This window comes from Perca flavescens, chromosome 19 (genome assembly GCF_004354835.1).
Source record: "Perca flavescens isolate YP-PL-M2 chromosome 19, PFLA_1.0, whole genome shotgun sequence".
Taxonomy (NCBI): Eukaryota; Metazoa; Chordata; class Actinopteri; order Perciformes; family Percidae; genus Perca; species Perca flavescens.
In genome coordinates this window covers 4,418,217-4,433,095 of record NC_041349.1, presented here as the reverse complement: position 1 = coordinate 4,433,095, position 14,879 = coordinate 4,418,217, and the positions used below count along the sequence as shown (strand labels likewise).

Genomic DNA, 14,879 nt, shown 5'->3' with positions numbered 1-14,879 from the left:
AAGTCTGCTTTGTATGTGCTGAGGAAATGTTCTGTACTTTTTTTCCTCACAAAGCTATGGTGGCCAACAGGGTCAAACTCACTGCAACTTAATGAAACAAACGCAAATAGACAAAACACAAGCACAGAGCCGGCCCAACCCATAAGCGAACTAAGCGGCTGCTTAGGGCCCCGTGGCTACCAGAGGGCCCCCAAGAGCACTTGAAATGTCCCACAATAGAGCTCATAACAGAGCCAGTGTATTTATAGATAGTGTTGCTGCTAATAGGTCTCACATTACTGTTTAAATGTGTATTTGTACATTATGAGTGCTTAAACTAATATTTACAATACACAAGTTGGTTTAGTGCCAAGTGCATGTGGAGACTCCCCAAACCAAATCCTGCTTATAGGGCCCCCAAGAGTCTAGGGCCGGCCCTGCACAAGCATATTAAGAAAACATCTTCATTAATTTGACAACACGCAGCATTTAGCCAACACGCTGCAAATACACACAAGACACCCAGATACACAAACACGCTGCAAATACAGAAACAATGCAAAAAGAAAAGCACACAATCCCGAAAACAAATGCGACAAAAAAAGAGTATTATGTGTGCTGGTCAAATGAACTAAATAGTATTTATATGTTATTCATCTGCACGTTTATTAGACTTCAGTGTTGGATGTTTACATCATTATCTGTAGAAGATAAATGTGAAATTATATGAACAATAAGAGAGAAAAATATCTCATTTTAGTTTCTTGAGTCCTGGTTAAAAAGAGAAGGTGCAGTACGTCCAGATTTAAAGCTAATTAAAGATGATGAGAGGCTTTCATTGTTTACATGTATCGGCATAAAACTATTTCTAAGTCAGGACTGTTTGAAAATGAAGATCCATTTCATGTGAGATCATTAGTTGCAGCTCTACCTGACTTTGTGCTGCTTGTATTATGTTTTATGCAAGACTAGAGTGTACCTGTTGTAAATAAAAGTTGTTTAAAAAAAATAAATAAAATAGTAGCTCAAACTTTCTCGGGCACTGATTGGCTGATAAGAGAAGCAGAGGATGTCTCCATTCATAGCGAGCAGCGCGGAGACAGACAGACCGATATTAGTGGACCAGAGTCCGGCTGTAGCACGGAGGATTACCCCCCCAGTATGGATCTGTTTTCTGCGGATTATAATGTCGACAAAGACGGACAGAGGGATCCGAGAACCGCGTTGGGTGACGGGGGAAAGCTCGGCGGCTCCTCCGCTCCCGGGACCATGTTTGGTTTTCCTGGTCTAAAATGAGGTCGTCTTTTTCGACACTTTTGTCGCTTTTCCCGAATTGATTGGTTACCTTTTTTCGATAGGCTATCTGGCGATTTTTCTTCTGCGCTTTAATTTTTTTCCGACATTGGTCACTAACAGTTTATTTTTTGTTCAAATGCTACAACACCGAAATAAAACGCCCACATTCAATGAAAGTAGTGAACTGATCATTTATTTTACTTGTTATATATTTTTTGACAATTTGGTTGAAAGAAAACCCAAATGTTCTGATATAGAAACTTTGAAAACGGGTGAAATTGGACCCGAGGACAACAGGACGGTTAAAAGAAGTGAGGGTCGCAGTGGACCTGCAGTTTAATTGGGAGTTTGTGTCCATATAATAATAATAATAATAATAATAATAATAATAATAATAATAATAATAATAATAATAATAATAATAATAATAATAATAAGTTGTATCCAGTAGCCAAAATGAGCGCTGCTCCGTGTGTGTCTGCCTCTGATTGGCTTTTGTTTTCTTTGGTTGGGTTTTGGTTTTGAGAGCTGGAGGGCTCCACGTGAGCTAAAACCATACTGTCTATGGCTAAAAGCTGGGGGGAGGGAACTTCCGTGTTTCTCTTGGAAACCACAACAGCTGTTTTCAGGTTTTAACCAACATGTTTCCTTTCGCTGTTCTATGTTTCCTGCTCGTCCTGCCACTCTCTGCCTCTGAAGGTAAAGTGCTGTGGCACTGTGTTTGTGAGTCACTGTGTGAGTCACTGTGTGTGTGTGTGTGTGTGTGTGTGTGTGTGTGTGTGTGTGTGTGTGTGTGTGTGTGTGTGTGTGTGTGTGTGTGTGTTTAATGAAAAGTCACTGGGGTTTTAGTGCATGTTATAGCGCGTTTTGCCAGCAGATGCCGGCCAAACCTTGCGTTGACTTAGGGTCAAATTGACCCGTTTTTAATTTTTGTTTTATATCAGAAAATATGCGACGTAGAAATAAGCGCTGGAAATGTAAAGAAGAAGAAGAAAAACATTAAAATTTAAAACGTTGGAAAAATCCAAATTGTGTGATGTTTTTGTTTCAAGGTTGACGGGAAGACCTGCACAAGGGTTAAGCTGAATCATCCGTGTTCAGTTTAGATAAGAACACTCCGGAAATGTCGCACTGTGAATGCAACATCAAACATTTAGCATGTTTAATAATGCAAAAAAAAGAAATAAAAAAAAAAAAACAGTCATGCAGGAATTGCAGCATTGTCTTTTTTTTTGCATTATTAAACAAGCTAAGGACTTTTTAGTAAAGCTACCATCTTATGATCCTGACTGATCGTTCAACCTGAAGCACCTATTTCATTTTGTATTTCCTTCTTGCAGCTTTTTGTTGTCCATCAATTCTGTGGATCTCCGGGTAGAGACTGACTGTGTTCAAATTGAAAGAAAAATTGGTACACTTATTTTTATTTTGATTACATTTTCAATTTCAAGCTTTAGTTTTTCAACTATAATGTTTTTGGTCAAAAGTTTTAGAACACCCCGATTTTTCCAGGTTTTTATTGAAATTTATGCAGTTCAATGTCTTATTGTACTCTGAAATGAAAGAATATAACAAATTCACAATTTAAGTTAAAAAAGAAATCATGGAATCAATTTATAAACCAAAATGTATTCTAAATTTTTGACTCCTCAAAGTAGCGCCCTTTGGCAGATATAACAGCTGAACACACTCATGGCATTCTTTCTACAATGGAAATCAAATATTCTTCAGAAAGTTCTTCCCAACTCTGTTGCAGAAGTTCCCAGAAATGTGTGGCACTTGTAGGTTACTTTGCTTTCACTTTTCTGTCCAGTTCATCCCAAACCAGCTCAATGGGGTTTAAGTCTGGGGACTGTGCTGGCCACTCCATGTTTTTAAGCTTACCATCTTGTTCTTTTTTACTACGGTAGTTCTGGCTTAGCTTGGATTTATGTTTTGGGTCATTATCTTGCTGTAGGATGAACCCCTGACCAACTAGGCCCATACCAGAGGGTACTGCATGGCGCTGCAAAATGCTGTGGTACCGTTTTGGTTCAGGGTGCCTTTCACTCTGTACAAATCACCGACTCTGGATCCAGCAAAACAGCCCCAGACCATCATGCTTCCTCCTCCATGTTTGACAGTTGATGTCACACACTGAGGAACCATCCTTTCGCCTACTCGACGGCGTACAAAAATCCTGCGTGATGAACCGAAGATTTCAAATTTTGGTTAATCAGTCCATAGCACCTTCTTCCAGTCTTCAGTAGTCCATTGCCGGAAGAGTCCCTGCAGCGCGGCGTGTACAGCGAGGCCTCGCTCCGCGCCCGCTTCAACTCCCTCCGGTCGCTGGCTCGCCGCGTCGCCCTCATCGAAGAAACCCACAACTCCCTGTACCAGTATTTCCTGTCCTACCTCCAGGCCGCGCTGCTGTTTGAGAACAAACAGGAAGCCCCGCCCTCCCAGCTGAGCAGACCAGTTCAGGCTCCTGGCGTACGCAAGCTACTGCCTAGAGCACGGGAATCTGGAGTTGGCAGCCAAACTGATGAACCAGCTGATAGGAGAGGCCCGCAGGGTGGCGGAGGACTGGCTGACGGAAGCCAGACTCACACTGGAGACCAAGCAGGTGGTCAGCCTGCTGTCCGCGTACGCAAACGGCGTGGGGTTAGGAACCACCCAGGCTCCCTAGGCCGCCGCGCTCATTTCTTCTGGTAACTCTTAAAGGAACCGTCCACTGAAACTCTAGTCTGGTTACTATCAAGTAGTCAGTAGTCCCAGTAGTAGGGATGCACCGAATCCAGATTTTTGGGGTTCGACCGAATACTGAATCCACTGGTTAAGATTCTGCCGAATCCAAAACCGAATACCAAATCCTACTCCCATCCTCAGTCCATTAACACAGTAAACACATTAATGAAGTAAACAAATGGTTAACGCAAGTTTTTTAGCTGTGACTGTCCTTCCTTTGCCGTACCTGAAGTTGCTGCAATTTTGGCTGCCGTGTGTAGATTCCTTTGTGCACAACTCGTATTCTTTCGGCTGTTCCATATGCAAATGTTTTAACAGCGGTGATGTTGTGTATAGTTTAGGGCAGGGCTCGACATTAAGGCTTGTCCGCTTGTCCGGGACAAGTGGATTTTTTTTTAGGACAAGTGGAAGAGAAATTTACTTGCCCTACTGGACAAGTTAAAACTCAAACAAAACAAAACGCCAAATACAAAATAAAATACGAAACAAATACATATTTTACCCCACAATCCCGGGCAGCGGGTCGGCGGGCCGCTAACGTTAGACCCAGCCCGCTGTTCAGCGCATTCTCCGAAAGCGAAGCGGCATGAAAGCACGGCGAGCTAGCCGGTGTTAGCATGCTAACTCCACCTTAACGTTACCTCCTCGCCACATCGTTCACAGAAAACAAGCTGAAAACAGAAGTCACTCGTGGCGATAGCAATGTGCTTTGTGTGGATGAAGCATTATATACTTTATGTGCCACTCATTCCGTTTATGTTACAGATTTGACTTTACCGATTTGAAACAAATACATTAACTAACGTTAGACCCAGCAGCAGCGGGAGAGCGGACCGCTGACGTTAGACCCAGCCCACTGTTCAGCTCATTCTCTGTAAGCGATACAGCATGAAAGCATCGCGGAACCAGCAAGCCAGGCAGCCGGTGTTAGTTAGCTAACGTTAGCATGCTAACTGCGCTTTAACGTTACGCCGTCCCCACATCGTTCACAGAAAACGAGCCAAATAAAGCTGTCACTCGTGGCGATAGAAGTGTGCTTTGTGCGGATGAAGCATGAAGTTAATTTGACTCTTGACGGCTGGCTCTCTGCCTCGTAACGTTACTAGCTGCTCCGCTACTCGTTTGTAGCGGATTAATTATCAGGTAATAATCAACTGTAAAGTAGCTACACCTTTTTAAAGGATCCCTTGGTAAGTGAAATTGTAGAAAGAGAAAAAAAAAAAACACGCTGACACCAACATTTAGTGGCAAAATCCATTTTTATGTCTACAAAATTATTTTAGATATAGTATAAGTTCAAGTCACCACCACCTCCGGTCAAAATATTGAATTAGTATCTCAATATATTGACTCAGTATCTCAGAATACAAACAAAGAATATCAAAGTAATGAGAAACTATAAAATATTGACTTAATCTCAATATATTGGCTTAGTATCGTAATATATTGACTTAGTAACTCAACATATTGGTTCAGTATCTCAATATATTGACTTAGTAACTCAGAATATCTCAATATATTGACTTAGTAACTTAGAATATTGACTAGGAATCTGAAAGTAATGAGAAACTTTAAAATATTCACTTAGAATCTCAATATATTAACTTCTGCACACCGGCGTGCAAAGTATAACTTTGTATTATGAGTCTGGAGATCCTTTTTTCTTGTTGAAGGGAAATCTATTCTTGGGACACATTTGTTTCTACTGTTTAAACTGAATTGTATTAATGTTGATAGTGTTTGGATGCTTTCAATGGTTTCTTCAAATTCTGCATTAGACAAACACAAAAAAAATTATAAAATGAAGAATCTTTACCCGGACAAGTGACTTTTGTGCATGGACAAGTGAAACGTAAATGTACTTGTCCGAAGGACAAGTGCCTCAAAAAGTTAATGTCAAGCCCTGGTTTAGGGTCCTCGCCACCATGAGACAAATCGGCATTGAACCTGTAGCTCGACTTGAATGGCCTTCTTTTGACTGAGCGAGTTCCATTTCCACTTTCTCCCAGTCTACTGCATTGAACGGTCCACCTGCGTAAACACCTTCCCGTAATCAACGGCAGCGTCATTACGTCGACCAGCGTAGCGCAAGCGTAGGGTTCGCTTCCGCGGAAAAAAATCCTAAGGTTCGGCAGAAAAGCCCAATGTTTGGAAGAATCCGAAGCCAAATCCTGGATTCGGTGCACCCCTAAAATGTAGCCAGGGAGAGGTTGGAGCTCAGATCTTTGCGCAGGAAAGCAGCCGTCGTCAGCTGGGAACGAGTGTTTGCTACTCCGAAGAGATTTTCAGTGGTGTGTTCCTTTAAGTTAACTTACCAAAGTGATTGATGTTAAGATGCGACAGAAGTTTGTTTTGAAAGCACTAAGTCATTGTGGAAGGATTATTCAAAAAATATAATTGATGCACCCTCTCTGTCAGGCCCGCAGGTTTGGTATTTATTCATGTATCCCCCCCCCCCCAACATGTATCCTAACACAGATTTAGAGTCATACTGCATTTTATTTTTGTCAACGCTGCACATGTTCCAATAAATCAAATCATGAAATATATCATTGACAGTGTTTCTTGACCCAGGCAAGCCTCTTTTTCTTATTCTGACGTCTTAGCAATGGCTTTCTTGCTGCAACTGGACCTATCAAACCGGCAGCTCCAAGTCTTCTCTTTCCAGTTGAAACTGAGACTTGCTTATTACGACCACTATTAAGCTGTTCTTGAAGCTGTTGTCCTGTGAGCCGCCGATCACGCCAGCTGTTGACTCTCAGAAACTTGTCTTCTGATTCTGTTGTGGCTTTGGGTCTGCCAGACCTCTTCCTGTCAGAGTTTCACCCAGTTTCTAAGTGCCTTTTGATGGTGAGGAATACTGTACTCACTGACACCTTGACTTTCTTCACAATTTCTATGATGTTATGATGGTCTGTCTCTCTTTCTTTGTTAATTGCCTTTTTCCCGCCATTTCTATAGCAACACACTACTTTCTGCAGTACAATACTGTTCAAATAATGCTCCCGAGGGTACGGTACCACAGTGTGTTCCAACAATACTTTTATACAAACGGAGGGGGTTGTAAGTAATCCAGACAGGAACACCTGTGGTAATTGGTAGCACCAACTTTCTAAGCTTGATCAACCTCCATTGCTGCAGAACAGCTTTACGTTGTTAACCCATTTCTTGTTCCCTGAAAAAGACCTTTTTGTAAAATTCTGAAATGTACGTTATTTTTCAGTTTTGGGTAACCTTACTTTTTGTTTAACCTCAGGCAGTTCACCACTTACCTTTGTACCATTTCAAGCTATTCATTGGACTTGAACTGCTAAAATTTCAATTAAAAAAACAAAAGAAATTGGGGTGTTCTAAAACTTTTGTGTTTTGTGTGTGTGTGTGTATGTATGTGTGTATGTATGTATGTATGTATGTATGTACGTGTATAGTTTAAATTTTAATATTTTTCCATGAAAATGAGAATAACGATACAAAAATAATCAGTCCCTCCAATATCGTGAATCATATCGCAATCACAATACCGGTCAATACAATCACCATTAGATGTTTTCCTCATGTCGTGCATCCCTGAAGAGAACAAGGATTACTTCCAAACTAATCTACTCAGCTCCTTCCTGTTTGACTTCTCTCTGCTCACCGTAACGTCACCACTCTGACGTTCTGACTACTTCCTGACTCTGTGTTTTCAGAGCCAGATGAGTTAACGGTGAAGCCCGAGCAGGACGTTACTCTCGGCTGTCGGGCTCTCTCAGACGACCTCGTCACTCTGCTGGAGTGGAACAGACGAGACCTGAAGGACGACGGCTACGTCTTCTTCTACAGGAACCAGCGCCCCTACGAGAAGTACCAGCACCCACGTTACCGGGGCCGGGTGGAGCTGAGAGACCCGGAGATGATGCATGGAGACGTCTCCGTCATTCTGAAGAACGTCACCGTCAACGACACCGGGACGTACGACTGCCGAGTCATAATCGCCGGGGGCAACCAGAGCAGGCAGCTCATCAACCTGACTGTCGCCGACTCTGGTGAGTTTGTAGAGACGCAACGATTGTGAAACTCTGCCGATGCCGAGAAGGCCGCCTTAACGCACGGGCTCACCGGGGCTTCAGAATCTGAAAAGGTTTTATTGCCAAGTGCGTTTTTTACACATACAAGGAATTTGCCATGGTGTTGTTGGTGCGCACACACACATTCTCTAAACCCAAGAAGAATCAGAAGAATATAGTATATAGAAGTATACATATATACACACAGTATGTATTAACTAAAACATAAGGATAAGATAAATACAAGAAGTTAAGTAAAAAGGAACAGTACAGCAGAGAGAGTACAGTGGCATGTAGAGCCAGAGGTGGGGTGTGGAGAGAGTCAGGGTGGGTTCTGGGCCTTGTTTATAAGGCTAGTGGCCGAGGGGAAAAAACTGTTCATGTGGCGTGTGGTTTTGGTCCTGTCCTCCTGTCAGAGGGGAGCGGCTCAAAGAGTTTGTGGCCGGGGTGGGAGGGGGTCAGCCACAATCTTTCCAGCACGCTTCGGAGTCCTGATGGCGTAAAGGTCCTGGAGTGACGGCAGATTGCAGCCAATCACCTTCTCGCTGCAGTCTTCACTCGTCCTTGGCAGCAGCGTACAAGATGGTGATGGCGGATGTGAGGATGGACTCAATGATGGCTGTGTAGAAGTGCACAATCATCGTCTTTGGCAGGTTGAATTTCTTCAGCTGCTGCAGGAAGTACATCCTCTGCTGTGCTTTCTTGACAAGGAAGCTGATGTTCAGCTCCCACTTGTCCTAAAAGAAACAATCCCGAAACCTGTGATGATGTTTTGACCAAAACGGGGGGAATTATAATTTCCCTTTTTACATCACTAAAGACATTTGCACCATGAATTGATGCAGAAAAAAAACACAAATTCTTGCATAAACAACCCAACGACCCCCCCCCCGGGTTACAATGTTTCTACCACAAATGTGGAAACAAAATCTTCCACCTGCCGTAAGTGGACTGTCCGAGTATGACCGCAAAATACACCCACAAACAGCCACCGCCATCAGTAAATGCCATCTTGTTTGCCGATGGCGGTCCATGAAGCGAACATTGGCTGATTCTTCGTTGCATCGCGAGTTTGTAGAGTTCTTGAAGAGATTTAGTGATTCCTCTCTTCTTGTTTTCTGCTCTGCAGATCACCCAACTGGACAGGAGGGCAGACTCAGACTCGTGGTCTGTCTGTCAATTACTGCAGGCATTCTTGTTATTCTTCTTCTTCTTTCTGTCTCTGTGTATTATATCATGTATAAAAATCCTTCATACAAAGCTGCGGCCGCTGAAAGCACCGAGGTGACCTGAGTGTCTGAGTCCTCCGTCTGAAAGAATCAACGGTTTAGAAAAGACCAATCTGTTCAATAAGAGTTAAGCTTGTAGAAATGATGATGCAGCCGTTAGCACACTCATATCAGCCATTTGTGATTTTCATAATATTCAATCACACCTTTGACTTCTCAAGCTTCAGCCTCTGAAAACTGGAATGTGTTCTACAATCTGTAATGAAAGCTCACTAATGTTCTCCTGACAGTTAAATAAGCTTGTTAATGTTCTCCTGACTGTTAAATAAGCTCGTTAATGTTGTTTGTTTCTCTGACAAAGATCTAAATAGATTGATTAGACAGATAATTCAATGTATAGAAATGTTCTTTATGTTTCACTTTCTCCACTTTAAATCTATGTTCTTATGTTGCACAGCACTTCATTTCATCTCTTGACTTTTGTTCTATGAATAAATATGTTAAGATTGTTAAGTGGTTGTTCTGAATCAATGCCGCCCAATTTGGAGCCAAGTTTGGCCCGTCATGACATTAGACATTCTTATTCCCCTCTTATTTAGAAAGTGCTGTATAATCCTAACCGTGATAACACGACACGTACATCTTTTGCAGCTAAATAGTACTTAATCTGAGTTTTACGATGATGGTGTCGTCTGCAAATTGTAAGAGTTTGACAGCTGGGTCCTTGGAGGTCCAGTCATTTATGTAGAGGGAGAAGAGCAGTGGGGAGAGGACACATCCCTGAGGTGCACCAGTGCTGATTGTCCGTGTTCCAGATGTGACCGATGTAAGTCATTTTGAAAAGTAATTAAAAAAGTACTTCATCTGAGTTTTACGGCGATGTAAAGCACAGTGCTGGTAAACTTCTGTATTATATTACATACGTAAGTTTGTCTTCGAAGATTTGCGGTATTCTTCAACTTTTATTTTTGGCCCGTGGCCTTCCATCCAGACACATTTTGGCCCTTTTTATATGAAAGCAATGAGACGCCTCTCTTCTGGCTCAACGGAAGTACATTCCAGGATGTAGTTTGCTCTCGGTGTGTTTCTGTTTTCTAACTCTGTTCTTTTTGGGAAAGTGGAAATATTTCTATAATCTACATATGTTGTTCTTAGTATTATAGTTGTATCCCCTGTCTAATGTATAGACTCAGGGCACAGTTAGTTAGCTCAAGTTTTGAGTACCATATAAGTCCAGGAATTTGAGTGTATGCATTACTGTACCATGCAATGAAGTGGAACGGGGTAGTTGGATCTCTGGATTATCTGACTGACTTTGCTGACTGAACTCTGTATACTCTGTCTGCGGTTAGGGAAGCTTAGTGTCATTTGTGAACCCACAATTGTGTTTTGTAACCTTAAATGCTGGATTTCAGTAAACTATCTTGACTTTAATCTATCGTCTCAGTCTTGATCCCTGGGTTTTGCTATCACAAGCCTCATCAAAGAACGCACAGGAATTAGAGTGTATAGATAATTGGAGTCAGATTTGACAGGGCTTAGGGCCTCATTTTAGACGCAAATACCTTTCAGGAAACGACATCAGACTTCGAGCCAGCGAGCTGAATGCTGAAAATGTCAAGTTTTGAAGTAAATGTGGACAGTGCAACAAGACAGACATGCTTGGAATGATTGTAAAGATTTACAAAGACTATGTTTAGGGCGTTTACTAAAACAAAATGTAATGCACGCTGATACAAAAGTTGTCAAACACAGAGATGAAAATGATTTGAAGAAGCTGCAGACTGTCGAGACTTTGTCTGATTCTAGAAACCAAATCTGGAAACGTTCCACAGACTCCGTGTCTTTGAAACAAGGTTAAAGTTTAACCCATGTGTTGTCCTCGGGTCAAATTTGACCCATTTTTATATAAGAATTATGGGTTTCTTTGAACCAAAATGCCCCAAAATAACATGGATGCGTGGACATACGTTGTATGGAAGCCTTGTATCATTCTTGGCAGGTAAAAGTAATTATTACTTTCATTGAATTGTGGGTTTTTGTAATGTTATAGCGTTTGAAATAAACTGTCATCCACTCAACATCTTCTGATCTTAACTAATAATAATCCACACTTTCTGTTTTTTTTAAACAAAAAAAGGAGGTATTTTGTCTTTTAAATTGTGTTTATTGACCATGTATTTAAACAAGCATTGACAGAAGAGCCAAAAAACGTTAATTTGCAATTTGTCTGTGTTTGTAGCAGTTTTTTGCCTCTTTTTGTAGCCATTTTGGTCTTGTAATTGTTTTTTTTCTGTCTTAGTAGTTGTTTTGTGTATCTTTGGGTCTTTTGCATCGCGCTGGTTTACGGGGGAAAGCTCCGCTGCTCCTCTGGCAGCAACAACCAGGAAGAAGGGACACCGTGAGAGGGTAAGTAACCGCATACTGTTTGACATCGTAGTTAAAGATGCTGTCTTTGTGACTTTGACATTTTAATGTTAGTTTAACCCTCCTGTCGTCTTCGGGTCAAATTTGACCCGTTCTCAATGTTTCTATATTAAAACATTTGAGTTCCGAGAGAGAGAGAAGAGAGAGAGAGGGAGAGAGAGAGAGAGAGAGAGAGAGGTTTGAATAATTAGAGAGAGAGGGAGAGAGAGAGAGAGGTTTGAATAATTAGAGAGAGAGGGAGAGAGAGAGGTTTGAATAATTAGAGAGAGAGAGAGAGAGAGAGAGAGAGAGAGAGGTTTGAATAATTAGAGAGAGAGAGAGAGGGAGAGAGAGGTTTGAATAATTAGAGAGAGAGAGGGAGAGAGAGAGTTTGAATAATTAGAGAGAGAGAGGAGGAGAGAGAGAGAGGTTTGAATAATTAGAGAGAGAGAGAGAGGAGAGAGAGAGAGAGGTTTGAATAATTAGAGAGAGAGAGGGAGAGAGAGAGGTTTGAATAATTAGAGAGAGAGGGAGAGAGAGAGAGGTTTGAATAATTAGAGAGAGAGAGAGAGGTTTGAATAATTAGAGAGAGAGAGAGGGAGAGGGAGAGAGAGGTTTGAATAGTTAGAGAGAGAGAGAGAGAGAGGAGAGAGAGAGGTTTGAATAATTAGAGAGAGAGGGAGAGGGAGAGAGAGAGGTTTGAATAATTAGAGAGAGAGAGAGGGAGAGGTTTGAATAATTAGAGAGAGAGAGAGAGGGAGAGAGAGAGGTTTGAATAATTAGAGAGAGAGAGAGAGTTTGAATAATTAGAGAGAGAGAGAGAGAGAGAGAGAGGAGAGAGAGAGAGTTTGAATAATTAGAGAGAGAGAGAGAGAGGAGAGAGAGGTTTGAATAATTAGAGAGAGAGAGAGAGAGAGAGAGAGAGAGAGAGAGTTTGAATAATTAGAGAGAGAGAGAGAGAGACGTTTGAATAATTTGAGTGACTTTACAATAATATAGAAAATAAATAGATTTTACAATATACCATATGCGTAAAACAACAACAAAAATCAAAATCAAATGGTTGAAGTCCTCCATCAGGTTCCTGTACCCCTCATCCTGTCCATCCCTAATACACCCAGCAATTAAAGTGACATCATCTGTTCCCTGACAGCGTTGTAGCAAGTCAGAAGTGTACAGAATGGACATTAACGGAAAACACAGTTCCCTGAGGGGCTTCCTGTGCTGCAGATCGCTCTGAGAAACAGTCACATTTACACACACACACACACACACACACACACACACACACACACACACACACACAAACAGAGACACACACCCACAGACCACTGCATATTAGACTGCTTGACACTTGACAGTACGGCAGCTTTTCATGCCTCCTGACAGCAGCAGATCTCTCTCAGCTCTCATGGATATATTTCTGCTCCTGTTGTTCCTTCTGTCTGAAGCAGCTTCTGGTAAATATCAGATTTTATTGTGAGAAGACTCATGTAGACTTTATTTCTGACCTGTGTTGTTATGGTGAATGTGTTTGAAACTCATATTAATTATTTACTTTGATAAAAGCTCATACGTTATGATAATGAGACTAGATTTCGGTAAAATGTGGTTTTGGTTTAATTGCTAAACGACACTGGGCACAACTGCCCTGCACTACCACCAGACTTACCACCAGACTTCGACTTCGACTTCTCTTTATTGATCCTTTTGGGATGACTCCCGCAAGGAAATTGGATTTCCAGCAGCTTACAAAAAACAGTATGAGATAAAACAATAAACTCTTAGCTAAATATAGCAAGTAAGAATATAAGAATGAAAGTAAAACAAAAATCACGGAAAATAAAATCAAATAAGATGACTGTAGAGAACTCTATAGAGGATATATATGGATAAATAAAGATAAATATATGGGACTGTATATGGCATTGTGTTATTATACAGTGAATAAATGACATTCAGCAGAAATTAGCAGTTAAATTAAAATTATTGCACTTAAGTGGTGGAACAAGTTATTGCACAAAAAAGAAGAAGAGTGTCCAGGTCCAGGTCCTTGAGAGTAGATTATGAATTAATTGCACAGTGAGTGGCTACCTCTCCTTGCCTTCCTTTCTGTTCTGTTCTGTCCTCTTTATCCTATTTCCTCCTCCCCCCGAGTGAGGAGTTGTAGAGTATGATGGCATGGTTGGTCCTACACTTGGGAAGGAGAAGCCTTCCACTGAACAGGCTCCTCTGGTTGCTGATGACAACAGTCACCTGAGCTAAACAGTTCACATCACCTGCAAAACTCATGTAACTCTTCCAGGACTTCTCACATGACCACACTCACAATAGTTGTTTCACAACCTACAGTATGTCTTTCATCCTGTCTGTAGGTATTTTGTCCTTTTCCACTGTCCCATACCGATGTAACCTGTCAATAACCGCTCATCATGTGTTAACAATAAGGGTAATGATCCAGTCAAGCTTACACACATATTGCACAGAGCACCATTGATTTTCTACTCAAGCATGCTCACACACATTTGACATGAGCACAGTTACACCTTTTCCTTACCTACATCCACATTTCCTAAAAACATGTAACTTTTGTACATGTAAGCTCATTTGTTATGACAATGAGACTAGATTTTGGTGGTAACCAACAGCAGTGACCATTGAGTTAATTTGTGTCTGTTAGCTCGTAGCTTTAGCGGCAGACTGTTGGAATCCTCTACAGTGAGATACGGTCACACTATACACCGTTTAGCTGTCAGCATTTTAACATGTTTAATTCAGTTACTACTGTAGCTAACACTAGGCTAACGTTACCTGCTGTTTAACGTGTTATTAGTGTTTATTGTGGCTAAAAGTACGCTAACGTTACCTGCTGTGTAACGTGTTATTAGTGTTTACTGAAGCTAACACTAGGCTAACGTTACCTGCTGTGTAACGTGTTATTAGTGTTTACTGTAGCTAATGGTAAGCTAACGTTACCTGCTATGTAACGTGTTATTAGTGTTTACTGTAGCTAACGCTAGGCTAACGTTACCTGCTGTTTAACGTGTTATTAGTGTTTACCGAAGCTAACACTAGGCTAACGTTACCTGCTGTGTAACGTGTTATTAGTGTTTACTGTAGCTAATGGTAAGCTAACGTTACCTGCTATGTAACGTGTTATTAGTGTTTACTGTAGCTAACGCTAGGCTAACGTTAC

The 14,879-nt window shown here is 41.4% G+C and overlaps 2 protein-coding genes across 2 annotated transcripts in view; both read left to right on the top strand.

Annotated features, from left to right (window-relative positions):
* LOC114546120 (low affinity immunoglobulin gamma Fc region receptor II-like) overlaps window positions 1-14,879 on the top strand; it is a 1,096,214-nt gene that overhangs the window by 435,270 nt on the left and 646,065 nt on the right. The window lies entirely within an intron of this gene.
* Window positions 1,869-9,786, top strand: LOC114545266 (myelin protein P0-like). The gene is made up of 3 exons (XM_028563559.1): window positions 1,869-1,974; window positions 7,692-8,027; window positions 9,178-9,786. Exons 1-3 carry the CDS (start codon window positions 1,917-1,919, stop codon window positions 9,339-9,341), a joined length of 558 nt encoding a protein of 185 aa, XP_028419360.1. The 5' UTR covers window positions 1,869-1,916; the 3' UTR covers window positions 9,342-9,786.

What these genes read in the sequence shown, in the direction of transcription:
- LOC114545266 (XM_028563559.1), top strand. Translation starts at nt 1,917, where the DNA reads ATGTTTCCTTTCGCTGTTCTATGTTTCCTGCTCGTCCTGCCACTCTCT. An exon ending in GCCACTCTCTGCCTCTGAAG is followed by an intron (nt 1,975 to 7,691) that starts GTAAAGTGCTGT and finishes CTGTGTTTTCAG; the next exon opens with AGCCAGATGAGTTAACGGTG. An exon ending in CCTGACTGTCGCCGACTCTG is followed by an intron (nt 8,028 to 9,177) that starts GTGAGTTTGTAG and finishes TCTGCTCTGCAG; the next exon opens with ATCACCCAACTGGACAGGAG.